This window comes from Prenolepis imparis, unplaced genomic scaffold, assembly GCF_030444845.1.
Source record: "Prenolepis imparis isolate NDT839.2.m4 unplaced genomic scaffold, iyPreImpa1.0 SCAF_9, whole genome shotgun sequence".
In the NCBI taxonomy this organism is placed as follows: domain Eukaryota; kingdom Metazoa; phylum Arthropoda; class Insecta; order Hymenoptera; family Formicidae; genus Prenolepis; species Prenolepis imparis.
Genome location: NW_028141167.1, coordinates 1,637,398 through 1,652,439, shown reverse-complemented (window position 1 = coordinate 1,652,439; position 15,042 = coordinate 1,637,398). Strand labels below are relative to the sequence as shown.

General features: G+C 35.5%; 3 protein-coding genes across 6 annotated transcripts; 2 read left to right on the top strand and 1 right to left on the bottom strand.

The window, feature by feature from the left end:
- The first annotated feature begins 17 nt into the window (after nt 1-17).
- Nucleotides 18-2,174, top strand: Skpa (S-phase kinase associated protein 1 SKP1-related A). 2 transcript variants are annotated; one of them, XM_083047175.1, is made up of 3 exons: nt 18-226; nt 1,239-1,517; nt 1,686-2,174. In XM_083047175.1, the coding sequence occupies exons 2-3, from the start codon at nt 1,239-1,241 to the stop codon at nt 1,893-1,895; spliced, it is 489 nt and encodes a 162-aa protein (XP_082903301.1). In that variant the 5' UTR covers nt 18-226; the 3' UTR covers nt 1,896-2,174. The 2 variants fall into 2 exon arrangements, with proteins under 2 accessions (XP_082903301.1, XP_082903302.1); XM_083047176.1 differs by lacking the exon at nt 18-226 and adding an exon at nt 724-829.
- Nucleotides 2,175-2,773: 599 nt separating this feature from the next.
- On the top strand, nt 2,774-7,889 carry Aasdh (Aminoadipate-semialdehyde dehydrogenase). Of its 3 annotated transcripts, none has more exons than XM_083047170.1 (10): nt 2,774-3,415; nt 3,523-3,784; nt 3,900-4,355; nt 4,442-4,818; nt 4,936-5,024; nt 5,132-6,030; nt 6,116-6,264; nt 6,343-6,506; nt 6,568-6,831; nt 6,903-7,889. In XM_083047170.1, exons 1-10 carry the CDS (start codon nt 3,403-3,405, stop codon nt 7,293-7,295), a joined length of 3,066 nt encoding a protein of 1,021 aa, XP_082903296.1. In that variant the 5' UTR covers nt 2,774-3,402; the 3' UTR covers nt 7,296-7,889. The 3 variants fall into 3 exon arrangements, with proteins under 3 accessions (XP_082903296.1, XP_082903297.1, XP_082903298.1); XM_083047171.1 differs by having other exon boundaries at nt 2,776-3,111; XM_083047172.1 differs by lacking the exons at nt 2,774-3,415; nt 3,523-3,784 and having other exon boundaries at nt 3,937-4,106; nt 4,202-4,355.
- On the bottom strand, nt 7,752-14,890 carry Gdi (GDP dissociation inhibitor). Its single transcript, XM_083047173.1, has 5 exons — nt 14,422-14,890; nt 10,410-10,823; nt 10,007-10,220; nt 9,750-9,932; nt 7,752-9,525 (listed from the first exon to the last, which is right to left on the bottom strand). Exons 1-5 carry the CDS (start codon nt 14,580-14,582, stop codon nt 9,169-9,171), a joined length of 1,329 nt encoding a protein of 442 aa, XP_082903299.1. The 5' UTR covers nt 14,583-14,890; the 3' UTR covers nt 7,752-9,168.
- Between the last annotated feature and the right edge of the window lie 152 nt (nt 14,891-15,042).

Here is a 15,042-nt window from a genome sequence, read left to right as displayed (position 1 = left end):
AGGTTCCAGCTGATTCCAGATATCGCTTCGGAACCAATCGGAACTCTCGGGAAACTCTCTCCCCCGACTTTCCCTTTGTCGAATAAACGGAAATTGGAAAAACGGACCTGGCTTTCCTCATCAGTCTGAATTCTGAATAGAAGGTGTCGAGAAGGAGATCCAAGGCAGTAGTCGAAAAGCGACGAGAACGAAAAGAAGAATCGGAAGAAGAGAGCGAGTCCGCAAGGTAAGGAGCTTCACTTGAGTCGACGCTTTCTATTTGCATCAATAAGTAATTATTGCATTTTCTCGATTTAGTATAATCTCTTTAGGTGATTGATATAATAATTCGTCAGCATGTATAAAAGATTCTTTACGCGCGATTCGTAACGTGAATAATACAACGAGATAATATATCAAATAGAACAGTATACGCGTACATAAAGTGGTACAAGTACGATTAGGTTAAACAACAATGTATATAAATAGACGTCTAAAGACAAATTAAATTTTTTTCTAATTATTGCCAGTAAAAGTCTTATTAATTTTGAAATATTCTGAAAATGTACCACGTGCTTTTTTTAGTACATATATATATATCTTCTGATTGCTATCAGAAATTAAAATCTTGAATTTAAATTTTTTTTATAAAGCCCTTTTTTTTGTCACTCGGAAGAAGTTTAAAAATATACACGAGAAATAAATTTTTTTTTAGAATTTACAGTTATCACAAATCGTGATTCTTTGTCGTAAGATTAAGTTAGGTTATGTTGAGAGAAAGAAAGAGGTCGAATATCTTGTGCTTATTGTGCTACATCGCTTTGTACGTTACAACAAAGCATTCTTTCAGGTAGTAAAAAGAATATTTAACTATGATCAAAACTTTCACGTGTCATGGCTTTGTAAAAAGAATTTTGTGTATTCATGAATTCTTAAATAGATGACTTGCCTTTACCTGATGTGTTTTTCTAATAGTTGGCATTTTACGACCATGTCTTTTGTTTGTTTTCACTCACGTGCTCGTATAATACTGGATTTCTACCTTCTTTTGTGCTACAAAAACTGATTGCACATATAAACGCTTGGAAGAAACAAATTGCAAAAATATATTTTCCACGATTTATTGCATATCTGTTTAATTATTTAAATTATCGTTAATTATTTTTTAATAAAGTAATAAAGTCAGCTTGATTATGATATGGAATATTATTTCATGTATAGTAATTAATAACATAATTTCCATACCTTTGTGTATACAGATGCCTAACATAAAGCTACAGAGCTCTGACGGCGAGGTGTTTGAAGTTGACGTCGAGATCGCAAAATGTTCGGTCACCATCAAGACCATGTTGGAGGATCTCGGTATGGATGAAGAGGAAGAGGAGGTTGTGCCGTTGCCGAATGTCAATTCGGCAATCCTCAGGAAGGTCATACAGTGGGCTACGTATCACAAGGATGATCCTCCACCACCAGAAGATGATGAGAACAAAGAGAAGCGTACCGATGACATCAGTTCATGGGATGCTGATTTTCTGAAAGCAAGTATCCTTTGTTTGAGATGTCTTTACACTAAATCTAAACGTTAACTGAACCAAAATTGAATCTAAAGATTATAGAATTAAAATAAATATTAATAATATAAATGAGAATACTATGACAATAAAATGTTGAATTTCGCTATAAACATGAATATATTTGTTTCATAGGTTGATCAAGGCACTCTCTTCGAATTAATTCTGGCAGCTAACTATCTTGACATCAAGGGTCTCTTGGATGTCACATGCAAAACTGTTGCCAATATGATCAAAGGCAAGACACCCGAGGAGATTCGTAAAACATTCAACATCAAGAATGACTTCACTGCTTCAGAAGAAGAGCAGGTGCGCAAGGAGAACGAGTGGTGTGAGGAGAAGTAAATAGAGTGACAAAGCTTATGGTTGCAAAAATATCTTAAATGTTACACAATTCGTCATTGTATCGCTAGATTTCGAATTTAGTAACTTTGTTGTTTTAGTAGATTTCTTTAAAAAAAAAAGAACATTTCTTTGAATAAAACTGAACTAATTATGGTAAAAACATTAAAATTATATAAGCAACTTCTACTCTACTACTATAGATCTACTATTTATTTCATTAAATGAAGATAAAATAATAATTGTAAATTACTTTGTCAAATATATACGTATACTTCCATACTTTATTTTTTATCATTAAAACTATACGAAATCCTTTGATATCATTATAGTATACTATAAATGTACTTTTATGTTAAATAGTTTTATATTATGTTTAAAATTTTCCATTTAATGTATCATTAAATTTGTGTGTATACAATAATTTACTCTTAAATATACATTTATAGTGTTTATGCGAAAACCCATTTAAAAATTTATATTCTGTATCCTCTTCAAATCCTCCCTTCTTGAAAACAATTAAATTTATGCAGTGCTTTTTTTTAGATAAAAAGGTTCCGATACCCACTATAAATTTATATAAGCCATTGGTGACGAATTATTCAGCGACAAAATTATACGCAATTGCAATTATAGCAATAAAGTCATAAGTTTTGTTGTCGCTAAAAAAACAATTTATGGAATCCAATAATCTAGGAACTAACAAATTAGTTTGAAACACATAAGATTATTTTACTGATTAAGGCTCCTGGGTGCTCACCGCGGCCATATTGGATTGTGACGTCAAAGGCGAGAAAGCACACGCTGAAAATTCTTAGATGCCATTTTTTAATGAAAAGATATTTCGATTAAACAGCACTTCAAATGGCTTTAGCACACTCTTAAAAACCCCCGAAAACTATCCTTTTCCCTTTATAATCAATCAACATCTGTAAAATGATCAAGATGTCAGACTTTGACATGCGGAATGACTGCGCATGTGCAAAGACCAGACGGACTGGGCTTCATAATATTACATTTTACAGCTGTTGATTAATTATAAAGGGGAAAGGATAGTTTTCGGGGTTTTTTAAGAGTGTGCTAAAGCCATCTGAAGTGCTGTTTCATCGAAATATTTTTTTATTTCGAAATGGCACCTAAGAAATTTTAGCGTGTATTTTCTCGCCTCTGACGTCACGATTTCGACATGGTCGGAAAGGAGCCAGGAGCCTTAAATTCTGTATGTCGTTATTAAAATAGTATAATTATTTTTATTAAATTCTTATATATCTTTGATATAATTTTTCGATAAATATACTTGTAAGATCACAGATTGAGAACCCATGTTTCCTAACCTTTAAATCAAAACGTAACCAACAACAAGACTTGCTTTGAATAAATATATTTTATGTTCTAATTTTATTATTATTAATTATTAAAAAATTAATTTCACACGTGAATTTTAATACGTGTTCAATTATAAAAAGAATATTACTTTTAATGTTATATCTGTGAATGTTTTACCTGTGCAATGAGTCATACAAGTGAGTAAATACATTAATATAAATAATCAATAATTTGATCTTACAAAAAGCAACACGAATATCTAAATGCATTTAATATACATTTATATTTATTGAATTTTTTTTAGTTAATGATACTAAAAAATTAAAATTGCAAGATGACAAGCAAGATTGTCGACAAACCTTACATAATATATGTAATTGGCTTTATCTTGACAAAGCAGTTATAGAATGTCACGATTTAGAGAAAGTCAAGATTATAAGTTACAATGAGTTACAAACGATGAAACAAATAGTTTCAAATTGTTTGAAATGTATACTACAGCATCCTGAATTCATCGGTATTAATTTGGATATTTTAGAATATTGTGTTCCTTCTTTAATGCTTGGGTAAGAAATATAATTGTTTCTATAAATATTCAATCAGTATTTCATTACATGTATGTATATCATACTCGTATAATATATATTATAAATATTTACTTAAACTTTTATTTCTTGATAGGATCCTTGATAGTGGACATGCTTTTTTCAATGTACCTGCAGATCCATCAACATATAAAAAGATACTCGCTTCTCTACAAGTAAACTATATTTTTACAAAATATGTGACATCCAACAGAAAGATCATATGTCAATTGAATATTCATGGAGAGTCATTATATTTGACAAAATTAATAGATGTCCAAAGAAACAACAATAATAGAAGATGGTATTGTTTCGCATACGCAATTGCTACTTCAGGCTCAACTGGGACTCCAAAAGTTGTTAAAGTGCCTCATTCCTGCATATTGCCTAATATTACAGATTTGAGGAGAATCCTTTATGTGACAAACTCTGATAAAATTGCGCAATTAACAAATTTTACCTTTGATCCTAGTATTGTTGAGATTTTCTTAAGCCTTTCTTGTGCTGCGACTCTGTTCATGGTTTCAAAAGCACTGAAAAATGAAGCTAGCAGGTGAGTAAATATTATTCAATAGATTTGAAAAATGTGAAAAGAAATAAAATGAGGTTTATAATGTACAAATAAAAATATTTTTTTAGACTTTTAGAAGAAATATTCCATGCCCATGTAACATTTCTTCAAATTACTCCATCGCTTCTTTTTCACAAGTGGTCCACTGAACATTTAAAGACAACAATCTTGGACAAAGATTCTCAATTAAGAGTTCTTCTTTTGGGTGGAGAACCATTTCCCAGTACGAAATTAATTTTAAAAGCTAGTCATCTACAAAATACGACACGATTATTTAATATCTACGGTATAACTGAAGTATCGTGTTGGTCTAGTATTAATGAAATCGTCAAAGACGAGGACATAGATGAGTCTTATTTGGGTGAACCATTGTCAGAAACTATATTTCAAATTAGAAATGAAGATAATGAAGTGATAACTGGAAGTGAAGGCACTCTTTATATCGGTCAGTGTTTTAACATTACAATTATATGTAAAATATATAATTTATAATATTACATGTGTGAAACATATATTTGTGGAATTTTATATAAATTGTTTCTTTTTTATGTTTTCAATATAGGAAGTACTAATAGAATTTGTATCATTGAAAATGAAATTGACGAAGATTTAAATAAGCCAATTTTTCGTAATACTGGCGATGTAGTTTCAGTGAGTAAGTTTTATTGAGAGAGAGACAAAATAGAATTTTAATTTTCTTCAAATTAAATATGTCTAATAAAAAAACGCTCAAATTTTATTATTTTCTTTCTTTTTAGACAGATGATCGGGGTAGAATATTTTATAAAGGAAGACGAAATAACATCATAAAAAGATATGGAAATAAAGTGAATTTACGGGAACTCGAGAAAGTCGCGATGGAATTAAATTATGTACGAAATTGTGCTACATATTGGGACGCAAAAAGTCACAAATTATATCTGTGTGTATCTACTACAAAAACCAAAGAAGAATTTCCTAAGTTGGAAGAAGATATAATGTCGTATCTGAAGATACTACCGGCGATCTACAAGCCTGATAAAATAATTATAATAGACGATTTTAATTTTACCACTAGCGGAAAGATTTGCCACGCGTCATTAAAACAAATATGCAGAGAATCTGAAACAGAAATGATCAGTGTAAACGATGTGCGTGCTGATGCGGGTGAAATATTTGGAAACTTGTGGGACAATCATATAAAATCTAAAAACACTGGTTTTTTAACATCAGGCGGTACGTCAATAGCAGCCCTTCAAATCTCAAACGCTGCCGCTGAAGCTTTTAACGCGGAATTCCCTGAATTAATTGGTATGTTATTAAAAGACTTTACGTGCAACGAATGCGTCAGTTATATTAGAGATACTTTAATTGAGCAATATTGCGGCAAGAATGTCAATTGCCGCGTCGACATTTCTTTCGATGACAACTCTTCCCAGAAAACGTTGAATACAGAAGACTCTTTAACAAGACAATCATCGTCGGCTAATTCTCTCTCATTGTCAAATAAAGAAAATGTTCATCCATGGTACAAATGCAGAGGAAAAACTTACGGTAATACATTAATGAAAGTACAAAATACTGCTCTCTCGGAAAATATATCGAGTATTAAAGTATTAGCGACATATAATTTGCAAAAGTGCGTCGATGCCTCGCCAATTGTTTACCGTTATTCAAAGTAAGGATAATTCTGAAAACAAAAAAAAATATTTTAATCGAAAAGATATATCATGTCTCATTCACACGCGTTCGTTAATTTTTAGAACAGAATTGTATGCAACAGTCGGCTCACATTCCGGCATTATATGCACTGTTGATTTGCTAGAAACCAGCGGGAGATCGTACGAGATAAAATTATCAGACAGAATAGAAGCTTCTGTTTTAGTCCTAGCTGAATTTCGCGGCATCGTAGGTAAGTATATCGTCTGATATTGATATGCGAGAGATGCAATTAAAAAATTATTAATTAACAAGTAACAAATGCCGACAGGTTGTTACGATGGGTATGTTTACTGTATCCATTTAAAAACTGGCCAAGTAATTTGGAAATTTCAAACGCAAGATATGGTGAAATGCACGGCGATAACGTGCGCGCAAAGAAGCAAAATATTTGTGGGTTCTTACGACCACTATGTATACTGTCTTTCGATAGAGGTAAGTCATGCTATATCAGTATACTTGAAACTGTTAATTGATATCTTTATAAATCTATTAGGACGGTACTCAAATATGGAAAACTAAAGCGAGCGAAGGTGGGATCTGTGCAACCGGTTGTCTGCATCGACAATCGACCTCGGTTCTTTTCGGAACGCTGGATGGTTCGTGCTTGGCTCTGGAGCAATCTTCTGGACATATTATGTGGAAACGTAAATTGCAGGATCCGATTTTCGTCGCGCCCGTCGTTCTTCGAACTGGCTACGTCTTATTTTGTTCCGTGGCTGGAGTATTGTGTTGTTTCGATATCGAAACTGATTGTCAGGTAGATCTATTTACTTCTTCTCTCTCTTCCCATGATCGATATCTGTTGTGACCAAATTTTTGTTATTGCAGATGTGGCGATACGCGATACATGGCAATGTGTTTTCGTATCCCGTGATATGGAATGTCGAGTCTACAAACGAGCATGTTATTTTGGCTAGTCATAACAAACATGTGTATTGTTTGGAGGTGCCACAGCAGATGACTGAAGGAAGTGAACCGAACTTGAGATATAAGTTGCAAATGTCTTCACCTATTTTTGCGACTCCTTGGTGCGAAGATGGACATATGTTTGTAGCGTGTACGGATGGCGTCCTTAAAGTATTCGACCTCTCGGAAGGTAAATTGTTGGCGATCAAGCAACTTCCCGGTGAAACGTTTTCTTCACCAGTTGTTCATAACGATCTTGCTGTCTTGGGATGCCGAGATAACAATCTTTACGTTTTGAAATTGTGTGTAACATGATGTAAAAGTAACATTAAAATATTTGTGTACTAAAAAATGTGCAACTCTTTGCTACAAATTCCTCAAATTCTTCGATTTTGAGCGAGACTGGTCGGCAAATCGCAAAAAGTACACGATTAATACAATAGCGTTTATTCTATTCTACTCTCGTGTTACAAGTTGACGGATAACTGCGAAAGATATCTGCTGTCGAAACAAATGTTCGTCATCTGACAATGAGTATACCTCTCCATTCTTTGCATTAGATTTTCATACGTAGTGTGAAGTTGTGTCATTGTGTCATTATAGTAACTCATGCTAAAGTGCAAGCAAAAAGGTGAAAAACGGCCAATCCATATCTTCTTCCTACACTCACCCGCTATTAATTTGCCGTTAATTTATTCGGTGAGCATATACAAATATTTGTGCTCTTTTTTTTTTTTATCAGGTAACGATATAATAATAATAATAATAATATTACAAGATACACCCGCATTTTTTTTATTATGCAAAAGAAATAATCCGGATCTCAAGCTCACACGAAACAACAATATTTCAACGACTCCACCTTCTCATATTTTTATATATATATGTATACATATCTTTTTTTTATAATATATATACTATAATGATTTATAATAATAATCTATATATAATGTGAAATGCTTGGCCGCTCCGGAGAGTTTGAATATCTTTTTCTTCCTCGTTCCAACGTTTCGATATCGATCTTTTTTTTTTCTTTCATTTTCCCCATCGATTTTGTCTCAAGTATATATGAATGCGACTTTCCTATCCCTAATTCTGTTTTTCGAACGCACGTTGAAGATATCCAATCGTGCTTTCAATTTGTTTCCTAAATAAATCTCTCTTCAATAAGAATAGACAAATATATGAGATGAAACATAGTTAGAATTATATATACGCAAATATCGAAATATAATGCGTTATATATTTCTATATTATTCCTAGATATTATTTTACTAAATAATCGACAAACAATGGAGAGTTATCGTTGGAACACCTTTGTCTGCGATTCTCGGCGATTCGTATAAAACTAAATCATTAATCAATCACTTTGTTCGGTAAATGCAACTTAGAACAACCTAGATAATTAACATCCAGACAACATAAACTTTTCCAGATTCATACAATTTCCAAAATTTTTTGGAAACTTCTATATCTATAGGAATTCTAGTCTAGACAAATATGATATTTATATTGTTTTTATCAATTGTCGTTAATCAATTGTCAGCTTAACGGTATATTGTATTTCTTATGTAGTGATATACCTATAGATTCCTTTTTGTACAGTGTAATCTGCTGATGAACCTTTCACCTACTTATATTTCGGTACATCAAAATATGATACATATATATTGTATACACGCAGTGACACGGACGTCTCGAGATTAACTTTGTTTTTTTTATTATCCTCTGTTCGAACGTATATTAGCAGATTGGATTTCATGTAAAATATAAATTTACAAGAGGCGATCTAATCTTATAATCCGATACTTGAAGTCGTAGAAATATAGTCCGAGAGTTCTCCCATGTAAATGTAATAGAGAATTCGTGTCGCTTTCGAACAGGACTTTGTTGAGTTCGCGGGAACAGCAGGAGATGAAATTATGGACGAAATAGAATAGAGAGAGAGAATTTAGTCAACTTTACCTTCGTTTTTTATCCTCTATCAAAGAGAACCTACATAATTAGGCACAGGTCTGCTCGCAAGCGTGACATCTGTTTCGTGATATCTGCCTTGAGACACTGTCGCATGCGGGTCGGCGATCATCGAGGGATTTCTTGTTTACTCGAATACGCGAATTCACTGAACGCTTCGATTTTCCCGTGATGTAATGATGTAAAAATGCACGTGCGCACTCCATAATTACGGTTACTGATCTTCGTCGCCGAGCTCGTGCTTGACCTTGTTGAAGTCGAATTCCTCGCCGGTGGCGCGTTTAAATATATCGAGCACATCTAAGCAGGTGGTCTCGAAATGCGTAGTCGCGTCATAGCTGGTGGATATGAATGTCTGACTGTTGAGACCGTCGTCCACCGGTACCAAATAGTCAGAGATGTTGACAAACTTCTGTTTGATCGGACCGAGCAAATCCAGACCGGGTTTGATCTCAACCTCCGGATTCTTCGTCTCCACCGTGGTCGAGACCATAGCGATGAACCAGCCCTTTGCCGCGACTTGATGAGTATGCGATACAAGGGACACGTAAATGTCGGAATTGCGTCCGACCTATAAAAAAAAGCATATGAATATATAAAACAAATAGGAAACTCTTATAAATATTACAATAATAATATTACAATAATATTACAATAATAAAATTTACATCTATACGAATAAATGATTTGCAAAGTGTTTTATATTAAATCTTAAAATTCAAAAAAGATTGTTATAGAACTTTTTAGAAATAAAGAAGAAGACTATAGTAGAACAATGATGCAATGTTTAATTACCTGCTTCTGAGGAATGATGATTTGCGTGGATAGCGCGTCGGCTGTGTTCGGAATCGGATGATCCATGAGACATATGCATCTTATCACCTGACCGATCTTTTTCACGCGATCAGGTACGTACGTAGGATCACAAAAAACTTGTTTACATTGAGCTACCTCATCGCCGGAACGGACGCCAACCACCTGGGCAAAATAATAATCGATTTCAGTGACTGAGTTTAATTACGGAGATACAACGAACGTAATGAGACACTCACCTTGCCGTCCTTCATGACGATTTCATCGATTGGCTTGTCCAGCATGTAGGTGCCGCCGTAAATGGCGCTAAGACGCGCGAATCCCTGAGGAAGTTCACCCAGACCGTACATCGGATAAAGATACGGCGACTTTCCGTATCGCGCTAAACTGTCGCTATATAGCTTGATCCTCCTGATGGTGAGTATCGCGGTTTGGCTTATATAGTCGTCATCCCTGATCAGAAAACAAATAAACATTCTTTGAAGATGGACAATAATAAGTATTATTTAATAGATTTGAATGTTTATTCTTATAAAGTATTCTTTTTGAAGATAGCAAAAATGAATATCACGTTTGTTTCATGGATTCCTTTAATCTCACGACAATTTATTCTTGTCGAAACAAGTCTTGATCAATTATTACCTGTACAACGCTAACGCGTGTCCAGTAAAGTCCTGCGTGTTTTTGTCAAGGTTGAATTTGTTGTAGAGCGCACTCATGTTGTTGTTGAAGGGATCGAAGCCTTCCCACGTCTTCGGGTCGTCCTCCTGCATATTCTGCACCCACATAAGGAAGCTGCGGAACCGTCGCTTCTCGAACAGACCCATCAGGTCGCTGGACAGTGCCTCCTGTTGATCAATGGGTACCTTGGAGATCCTGCCGGATTTGTACACATATGAACCCTCCACCGACTTGAATTCCAGATAACGCGTCACACCAGTGTGAATGAGTAGCTTGACAAGGAGACCGTTTGCCATCAGAAACTTAGGAATCAGGTCGACATTCCAGTCTCGGCCACGGCCATAACTCTCGTCCGGCGACGGGGCCTTGAATTTCCTACACAAACGTAAACATCATTATGAATAAGCGAGATAATATATTATAAAACGCGGTCACACACACGATAATTAATTTTTATTTATGTTATAAATTTATCTGTAGAGTATATTACGTTTTAAATAACACAATGTACAATAATGTTTGATAAAGTGAAATTAAATTTAATTAAGTAATTACTTTTAATGAGATAATTAGACGTTGGATGTCTCCTCTGTCTTTTAATTAATTTATGCGAATTTGTCAAGAAAAATTGGATCACAAAAATTAATAAAAACAATTAATCTATTACGAATAAGACATCAACGAATAGTGGATAGTTTCTTATCAATTGTAATTAAACGCTTATGACGCTTCCGCTTCCGGAAGGCTTTATCTGTGCGTTTAGAAACTGCAAATATAAGAATTATTTTTACACGAAGCTGTGTAAAGATACGGCGTAAATGTTATTCGCATGAATCCGCATTTATTGCATTCATCAATTGACAACTCGTCACTAAATGATGATTGAGCGATATCGCGAAGGTGACGCGAGACGCGAGTACCAAGGACAACAATTTATTGATAGCGCTAGATATGGATGGATTAGCTGCGCGACGATGATTTATGAGAGGGAATCGCGATAGTCGCTCGTTATTGCTTTCTCTGTATTAACGATGTGAATCCATAGAGAAGCGTTGCGTATACAACGTAAAAAAAAAAACGCAATTACGCAACTTTGTGGGCGAGATGTATGTATTATATAGTCGTATACAGTCATCCAATTATTCTCTTTGCGCAATCCGTTGTTTTTACCTCGTCTAGATTCATTTTAGTATTATATATGTATATATATATATTTTAATTAACTTTTATATTTATTATACAAATAGAGCATATATAAAATTACGGAAATTTTTCTCATTTAGTTTTATATACATATACATATTTTATATTAATTTTTATATTAAATTTATTTTTATTATATAAAAAGAGCATATAAAATTACGGAATTTCTTTTTCATTATAAAATGTAATATACTGTTCGTGTTTTTTTAAGGAGAGATATTATTGCGCGTGAATAAAGTAGAGAGAAATATTACGCGGCGTGTCCATTCGCATTTTAAATTGAGGCTAATTACTTTTTCTACTTGTCCAGATTCATCAGATTTGCATTCGTAATCGCGAGACGGAAAGCTACCGGGACCAAGATTCGCGTGTCGCGCGACGTGCGTTTTTCCGCGAAGTACATAATTACAATGCAATCTCTTCGAAACGGCCGTCTCGTTCCGCTTTCCATCTGCATTCGGCGCGCGAATGCAGCCGCCGCCTCCTTCCTTCTCTCCTCGACGAACTTTCATGTTCCGCGCGCGTTGCTGCACAAAAGAACGTAACGGATATATCAAATGCCGGCAACAGGATATCCGTGTTTTTCAGGTGACATTGTACCTTTTTAACAGAACACGCAATCGCTGCAACTGAAACGTCGCGGTGAGAGAAAAGAGGGAAGATTTCAGAGAGAAAGAGATGACCATAATCGTGAACTTTTGACACTTGATCGCATTTTTTTCACGCGATTATTGCGAAACGATCGCATGAAGAAAAGCCATCGCGAAATTGCGATGAACGAAATACGAAATGCGACAAACAACGCGAAACATACATCTCGAACGTTATCTCTTTTCGTTATCTCTCGTCTCTGTTTTCTTTTTATGCCAATAATGTGGCGTGTGCATTTCGCACAATTGCATCTACAGTAAAATGTTGACAAACGCGGTTAACAAGGTCGTTATGTTTGTGAAAAACTTGACATGAAAGGAAAAATAATAAAATATAAAACAAGAAAAAAATAGAAATTGAAAAAGAAAAAAAGCAAATAAGAAAAAAATAAAGAAAAAATAGAAAATTTATAGAAAAAATAAATAAAAAATAAACTGCGAATAAAAATAAATATGACAATTACGAGAAATATATAGATCGCAAATAGCTCTTTGTATTACATTATTTTTAGTATAATTTTTAAAATAACAAAAATATGCTCGCACGTGGTGATAAAAGAGGAAAGTGCAGAGAATTATTTGGCGTGACGCGAATAAACTATCGAGATAAAAATTGATATCTTGAAGAATTGCAGATGAAATCGCGGCGAAACATCGAAGAATTTTAGCATAGGGCAAAATCGTTTGACAAAGTAACGCGATGACGAATTCGCCACGTTCGATCGAGGTCTCTCTTTCTCTCTTGTATACGCAGGGCGGACACCGTCTCTTCCTCCCTTCTCTTTCCTCTTGCTCTCTCTTTACGCTCAAGTGTAACTATTGCTGACCAAGCTGACGGTACCGAACTTTCCGCTACTTTCGACCGGTAGCAACGACCGGAATTCACAATTAGACGCTCGGAGTACTCGCTATACTTAGAATTAAATACAGTGTCCGTTTCTGTGGTTCCAAAATATTTCAGCTTCGTATAAATAAATCTGCTCGAGCTCCTGTCCCTTCCATTTCCTATTGTCTCATTTTTTTCTTCCTAAGCTTGATATTTCATGTATCTTGACCGGTTTTTATCTCTGACAATTATTGCGGTTATGTATTGACTTTTTTGCAATGTTTTATTGAAGATGATCTGAAAATAGAGCGAAATGTAACGTTCTCTACTTGTGAGACAAACTTTTATATAATATATTCATAGATTTGATGCCATAATTACCATGCTTTGGCCATATTTTTCTTTTTTGTATTTAGTATTTATAATGTGGAGCCAGCTTTCTCTTTATTCCTATTTCATATAATAAATGCAGAGAAAATTCAAGTAAAGGACGAATAATCTTGTAAGCGATGTCAGAAACGCTCGAGATACTTTCTACTAATATTATTCATATAATAATAATATTATTATTAAACAAATAATATTTATAATGATTAATATCAAAACAATAAACGTGCGAAAAATCATGCAAGAATTTTCGGCGAAATGGAATAATTATACGTTAATTATTATATCAATTATTATATACATAACTCTGACGTATACGAGTTACATGAAGATAAAATCTGTAAAGAGAGAAAGAAAAAAAAATATATAATATACATTATCTGCGTCGAGCATCTCGACATCGACTTCGATCAATCGCGGAACGAGAATTAAGAGCGTTCGGACGATTCGCGCGCGCCGCGGAAATGCGGGCTCGAGAATCGATACTTCCTTCCCCCCACCCCCTGCCGTATACGACGCAGTTCCGACGATTCGGTACGTTCTCCGCGGGAGAACTTCCTCCTCCTTCTCTCTCTCTCTCTCTCTCTCTCTCTCTTCTTCTCTCGTCATTTATCCGTAGAGATAATCGACCGGCGAGAGATCTCGATCGAACGAAAAGGGAAGGAAATTCCGTAAAATCGCGTCCAGCTGTCGATGATTTCCCGCCTATATGTCGCGAGAGAGAAGGAGAGGAAGGAAGAATTTGTACGACATATAAAATGCTAGAAAGAAAAAGTATGATGAGGATGTCTCGTAGGTGTCTGTCGAATGTCCTTCTGGACATTCTCTCGTGTCGTTTGACGGATAGACGATAGGATATACGGGGGGATAGAATAGAGGAGGGCAGGACGCGAGCTCTACGACTTACCCGAACAGGTCCTCGAGGGGCGTGATGGAGGCCGATTCGCCGCCGTAATACTTGTTGCGGTCGATGTGCAGCACCCGTTTACCGCTGACGGAGAGCATGCCCGAAAGGATGCACTCCTTGAGGCCGGTGCCGAGGACGATCGCGTCGTATTCCTCATTCATGTTCGCGCCGAAGGTAGGAGAAGGTAGGAGAGCCGAAGATCTCGCGCGAGCCGCCAACAAGCCTTTACAACGTCTGCTTCGCGTTTCTCCCTCTTCCTGTCTCTGTTTCTATCTGTCTTCCTCTTTTTCGCGCGCGCCGCCGATCCTCTTGCAGGCGAAGAATTCGAGACAATTCGCGATCACCTACGCGAGAACCAAACGACACGACACCGTACGACGTGGAACGGAGGGAAGACCAGTTATCTCGCTACTCTGTGTCGACGGCGGCGGCGACGACGACGACGACGACGACGACGACGGCAGCGGCAGCGACGGTGTCACTGACGGCGGTGACGTCGACTTTTTCACTAGGCCGAGTCCCGCCGACGCGTTGCAAAGAGGCACTAAAGTCGTTTTAATTTTACATGTAATTTTACACTTGATTATTAAAGTGATTATACGTATACAATTGATTATAAAG